Source organism: Bombina bombina, chromosome 7 (genome assembly GCF_027579735.1).
Source record: "Bombina bombina isolate aBomBom1 chromosome 7, aBomBom1.pri, whole genome shotgun sequence".
In the NCBI taxonomy this organism is placed as follows: Eukaryota; Metazoa; Chordata; class Amphibia; order Anura; family Bombinatoridae; genus Bombina; species Bombina bombina.
Window position 1 is genome coordinate 553525011 of NC_069505.1, and position 6819 is coordinate 553531829.

General features: G+C 35.3%; 1 protein-coding gene across 4 annotated transcripts in view; it reads left to right on the plus strand.

Moving 5' to 3' along the window:
• Window positions 1-277: 277 nt before the first annotated feature.
• Window positions 278-6819, plus strand: part of CUTA (cutA divalent cation tolerance homolog) — a gene marked incomplete at its 3' end in the record, with an annotated part of 56331 nt that continues 49789 nt past the window's right edge. The window contains 1 exon segment of one of the 4 annotated variants that reach the window (XM_053689139.1): window positions 278-360. Coding sequence is in view for 1 of the 4 variants with exons in the window: in XM_053689138.1 (XP_053545113.1) it covers window positions 399-440 (42 nt within the window). 4 annotated transcript variants of the gene reach the window in all.

Consider the following 6819-nt stretch of genomic DNA (forward strand, 5'->3'; position numbering starts at 1 on the left):
TGGATAAATTGATAAATATATATATACATGATACACACATCAAATATAATACATGTGTATGTGCATGGATAGCTAAATTGATAGATACATGGATATATATGTATAGTTATTTCAGGCATTTTTCTACATGTCTTACCAATCTAAATAAAGTTGTGCCAAAAAAAAAGGAGAACAGTTGTTTACATTCACCTTGGCGACAAGAGCATCGCCATCTTTGTTTTGGGTGAAAACAGACGAGCTCAATGATATTTGTGTTCGCATGATTCGCCATCTTGGTATAGGGTGTCACGTGATAAGTTACTCAAGAAAACGGTGACGCACAAAAACTTCCGGGTGAGGGGTCGTGGTGCTTCAGCGACGGTAAAACTGATGAGAATTATTATATACAAGTAGCGTTGATGACGTCGAATGAGTGGCACTTGACGTGTATTTCTTTGACTGTAAATATTATGCACTTACAGACATTTATATACAGAATATATGTATGTGCCATTTAAAATATATACCTAATTGTATGTTTCACCACCCAATATAAACACTAATGTACAGTATATGACGTGCCAAAGACTCGAATATAGTTAAATATATATGGGGAACTTTGATTCAGTATTTTTGGTACCAAGTGATATATGTAGACAACAATAATATGAGAAGACCTTACTAAATGAGAGGTAGGCTCTTATAAAGATTTAAGTCACACAGATAATAATACTATATATATATATACTATATATATATAACAGGGCTTTTTTGTGTGGGGGTACCCCTGCCATCTCATAACAGGTAATATTTGTAACAGTCATGTAAATATATCAAGCATTTTAAATAACTTTTTCCCTTTGCTTTTCTCAAGATTACTGAGTACAATATATCAATCAATAATCAATGAATACCAGCACTTTTTATATATTTATGTTACACAACAATGATATACATTACAGGGCTCAAAATGTCCACTACTGATATACAGTACAGGGCTCAAAATGTCCACTACTGATATACAGTACAGGGCTCAAAATGTCCACTACTGATATACAGTACAGGGCTCAAAATGTCCACTACTGATATACATTACAGGGCTCAAAAGGTCCACTACTGATATACAGTACAGGGCTCAAAATGTCCACTACTGATATACAGTATAGGGCTCAAAATGTCCACTACTGATATACAGTATAGGGCTCAAAATGTCCACTACTGATATACAGTATAGGGCTCAAAATGTTCACTACTGATATACAGTACAGGGCTCAAAATGTCCACTACTGATATACAGTATAGGGCTCAAAATGTCCACTACTGATATACAGTATAGGGCTCAAAATGTCCACTACTGATATACAGTACAGGGCTCAAAATGTCCACTACTGATATACAGTACAGGGCTCAAAATGTCCACTACTGATATACAGTACAGGGCTCAAAATGTCCACTACTGATATACAGTACAGGGCTCAAAATGTCCACTACTGATATACAGTATAGGGCTCAAAATGTCCACTACTGATATATAGTATAGGGCTCAAAATTTCCACTAGCCATTGGCGAGTGGAAATTTTATGGTGGCGAGTGAAAATCAATTAGTGGATGTTGACTCTGAAGTCTGGTGGCATGTTGTAAGTAGCAAATCTGGCGCATTGTATTTGCAGAATGTGCATTCCTTTTTTTTTTTTTTTTTTTTTTTTTTAACATGTTTATTTATTTTTCCATCAGCGTCAAGAGAACTATAACAGACTTCATTTGCTCACATTGTGCACCACGCAGGGTAGAAAGTTTTCCCAATCATGTATATACAGAAAAAAGCAAATATGTAACATTTATGTCTACACAATAACTCTAAATCCATGTCCATTACCTTGTGGGCATCACATACTACATAGAAATTGTGAACGGCCCCAAAGGTGCCAAAGAGAAACAAACAAAGAGAAAAAAAAAACCCCGTTACTGTGTTGCGCGTAGCTATACTTGCTGCATATTCTTCTCATTGGCCTGATCAAAGAAAGAAAAGAAAAAAAAGGGGGACAGAAAAGAGAGAAAGAAAGAAAGAAAAAAAAAGGGGGGGGGGGGAATTCAATTCAACCTCCTCCAGCCTCCTCCTCCTCCACCACCCTAAAAAAAGGGTATTTTATGATCCAATCTTTTTTCAAAGCCAGGATACTGGAAATACCTCTCTTAATATCAAACCTTCAAAATAGTTTGTTTTATGGAATGCCTTAGTAAGTATAAATTGTACAGGAAGCGGGTATGTCTGTATAATTTTTCCCCATTTATTAAAGAAACGTTGAGTTAATTTATTGTGTAAGCTTGAGGTATTATATTGTTCAAATATAATCTGTTGTCTCACTGCTTCTAGGAATATCTTGAAAGATAGTGATCTCGTCTGTTTCCAATTCCTTAGGATTAGATTACGACCTATGAGTATAATAGTATTGATCAGATCATAGTTCTGAGCTGTTATATTTAGGAAAAAGATATTTATAGGTTCTAGGACTAGATATTCAGAGCAAAATTTGTTTAGCCAAAAATTGACCTTCTGCCAAAATTGTCTTATTTTTGGGCACAACCAGAGGCAGTGCATCAGATCCGCCCTGGGCATTGAACATTTATAACATATTCCCGTGTTTTCCACAGACCATACTGCCAGTCTTTTTGGTGAAATATAGGCATTGTTAAGTAGTTTTAAAAACGATTCATGCCAGGAGGAACGGAGGGGTGCTTCGATCAGCCATTTAATGCCCTTCTTAATGCGATCCCAGTTCTGGAAAATATTTTGCCCAATAACCTATATATTGTTCGCTGTTTAATTGTCCTTGCTTTGCCAGTAAAATTTTGTATAACAATGATATTGAGTGTTTTCCTTGGTTATACATGTTAATATAATCTCCAATTTGTTCAAAACCTGCTGGCCAGTTCCCTAACTTGGCCTTCTTATTAGCAAAGTGACGTGCTTGTAGATATGCGAGAAAACTTTTCTTGGGGAGATCAAATTCTCTGGCAAGACTCTCGAAAGTCCTTAAATTAAACCTGTGGTCAAAAATTTGTATTAACTTATCAAATCCTTTATCCGCCCATTCTTTAAATACCTTATACTCGCATCCTGTTATAAACTCAGGATTCCCTCTAATCGGAAGGTATTGGGAGATATAGAAATTAATTTTCAGATATTTACATGACATTTGCCATGCTTTAACCACGTTGTACATACTAATAAACCTTTTAATGTTGTCTGGGAGTTCTATAAAAGTACAATGTAAAATTGCTTTACATGAAAATGGATATATTAAGCTCTCTTCCAAGCTTAAATTGGTTAGCACCTCAGCTGACAAAAGCCAATCCACCCCATTCCGTGCCAAAATGGCCATGTTATATAACTTAATATCTGGGAAAGCTAGCCCCCCATGGTCCCTTAGTTGTGCCAGTTTTTTAAGTTGAGAAAAGAAGGGCGTAAAATTAAGTCTATACCAACACTTGGGATCTTTATGTAATGTAATTCCCAAGTATTTTATACTTGTAACCTCCCTTAAATTATATTGTGTCATACTATCTATATTTTTGTATATCCATAGAATCTCTGATTTAAGCGTATTTACTTTATAACCAGAAATACTACTAAATAGCTCTAGTGCCTTAAACGCAATTGGGATATTTCTATGTGTTTGTTGGAAATAAAGGAGTAAGTCATCGGCATATAAGGCAAGCACAAACTTCTGAGATCCAATCTTTATTCCCTCTAATTCTTGTCTCAGATAAATTGCTAATGGTTCAATAGCCACGTTGAATAGGAGGGGTGATAGAGGGCACCCCTGACGCGTTCCCTTCTCTAATTTAAAAAACGAAGATTGGGTATTGTTAACCAGTATCGAGGAGATGGGGTAGTTATATATAGTTTTAATAAATTCGATCAGATTACCTGAGAAGCCGAACTTTTCAAGGGAAGTATACAAATGTTCCCATATTATAGAGTCGAATGCCTTCTCCGCGTCGACCACAACCATAGCAAGATCATGCTGCATGGATTTTTCCTTATGTACTTTATTCCAAAAATATTCTATTAACATATACGTTTTACGGATGTTTTTTGTTGGTGACCTATCACACATAAAACCAGCCTGATCTTGATGTATAATTTTATGTAATATTTCCTTCAGACGCTTTGCAATTATTGCAGTATCCGCCATCCTGATGGTAAAAGCTTCACTTGTGAGTCACATGTATACAGATCTCTCTCCCGCATTGATTTTTTTTTAATTTCTGACGCCCTTTTGAGAGATGACGTGAGTGCAGAAATAGGTGAAATCATTCTATCGGATCATGCTATATTAACGTTATCAGTAGGAGCCAGAGGACGTCAGGGAATTAATGGAAATAATTTTTATTTTCCGAAATATATGATAAATGATAGAGCATTCCAAATGTGGATAAAGAGCAAGTGGCGTGAATATTGTATAAATAATCAAGAATACGCGAATAAATATGAGGTGTTTTGGGAGACAGCAAAGGCCTTCTTAAGGGGGGAGATCAAATTATATATGGTTAATAAGAAAAAAAAGATCAGAGCTCGGGAAAACCAATTGATAAAAACAGTTTCGAAGGCATATCAAAACTTTATAAACAGCCCATTAAAAAAATACTGGGACAAGTACCACAGCGCACGTCAAGAAAGAGACCTATTTGTGTCTTCCAAAATGATACAACAAGAAGCTAGAATGAACGCCATATATGGCGGACGATATGGGAGATCTGTTAAATACTTGGCTAGGTTAGATAAAACTAGGAATCAGAAGAATGTAATAGGGAGTATTATCTGGGAAGGTCAGAATTACACTCAAACGAATGATATCAGTAAGGTCTTCCTAGACTACTACAAGAACATATATGCTGCTAAAGCCATAGATATAGAGGCGAATAAGATGTTTTGGGATAGGATTAAGTGTCCACAGATTACCCTAGAGCAAGTCAAGTCAATAAATGCCCCCATATCGTTAGTCGAAGTTATTAAAGCAATCGAAGACTCTAAACTTGGGAAAGCGCCCGGGCCTGATCAAATCCCAGCGGAGTTTTACAGATTGTTGAAGACAGATATAGCTCCCATATTAACTTGTTTATTCAATGAATATTTCATGGATGGGAAAACAATGTCTCGATTCTTCTCCGCGTCGACCATAACCCTTATTCCAAAAAAAGACAAGATTTTATCAGACCCTGGGTCATACAGACCTATTTCTCTGTTGAACACAGACTATAAATTATTAAGTGCATTCCTATTGCAGCACTGACAAACACACATTTTGGGCTATATACTAAAACTATTATCTAAAGAGATATTATATAGCCATGAAAGTGCAAGAATGTGTTATTCCTTTAGGGCTGTAGGGACCCCATTAGTGTTGTTACTTCTGAGAGGGTAAACTAGGCAGAGAGTGAGATTGGAGAGGAAAAGTGAACGTATAGAATAAGGTAGAGACAATGGAAAAAAATTAGAGTGAAGAGATATAAGAGAGGGGAAAGAGAGTGTAAAGAGGAGATATGGCCTGAGACGGGAAAGGGTAAAAAGGGAGATTGAAGAGAGAAGGGAGCCGAGAAAGATAGTTAAGAGTGAGAAGGGAGAGATGATAATTATTAAAAAAAAAATCTCCAGGTCTGCTATGACCTTCCATGACTGTCAGCACTCTGTTCCCTCAGTTCAACAACTTTCTTTTTCTATTCAGCTGCTGTCTTCCCCAGAACATCTAGTAATGTTTCTAACTGCTATGAACTTATTTTTGTTAATGTATTACTGTATGTAGCATTATTTAATTTTGTTATGGTATAAAATAAAAACAATATTACAAAATGTTTCACAATAACTTAACATTATGCAAAGAGGGTGTGTGGTGTGGGTGTGATTAGAGGTGACAAGTAACATTTTGTCCTGGCTAGTAGCTTAGGACTTGAAATTTTGAGCCCTGTACAGTGTGTGTGTGTGTATATATATATATATATATATATATATATATATATATATATATATATATATTAGGGTTGCACCAATACCATTTTTTTAAGACCAAGTACAAGTACCGATACTTCAAAATACTCGCCGATACTTTTTTAATGTCATGTGACAGTGTCCCAAACACAATACAGACTAATGATTTAAGATAGCTTCTTTATAATTCTGAAGAACTGTAACTCAAAAGACATTATGAAATAATAAAACAGTTTTATTTGCTTGTTGTCACAAAGTTGTAAAAACTCGAAGAAATTTCACAGAACATGTTTATAAATAAAAATATAAACGTGTTATTACATTAAAATATATTCATAATAACAACAATAAATAACAAATGTAATATCACAACCAACCAAAAGTGCAATGCAGTAAAAAATATACCAGTGCACTGTTTAAACATGGGGAAAAACACTACGGGCTAGATTACATTTGGCTGGTAAGCTTTACCAATGCTCATTGCATGTGCAACTCCATTAAAGTCTATTGCGTTGGAAATGTGAACAGAGCATTGGTAAAGCTTACATATCAAATGTAATCTAAATCTAGTCCTATTATTGTAAAATGTGTGTTCATAGGATTTAACTTAATTTTCTCTATGAACACTCTTCCTGCAATTATATAAGCTAAGGATGTTCCTCAGAGTACAGTATGTTTTGAGCATAATTTTGCATGAGAAGAACTAGCAGTATAACAGGCAATGTAGCAATTATAATAATTTTTGAAAAGTTAGTAGCAAGTTCTTTTTAAGGAACAGAAGCATATCTATGTTCAGCTATACGTCTGTTTCTGCTATCAGTAATGTTGTTTAATGCTAAGCTGAACAGTCT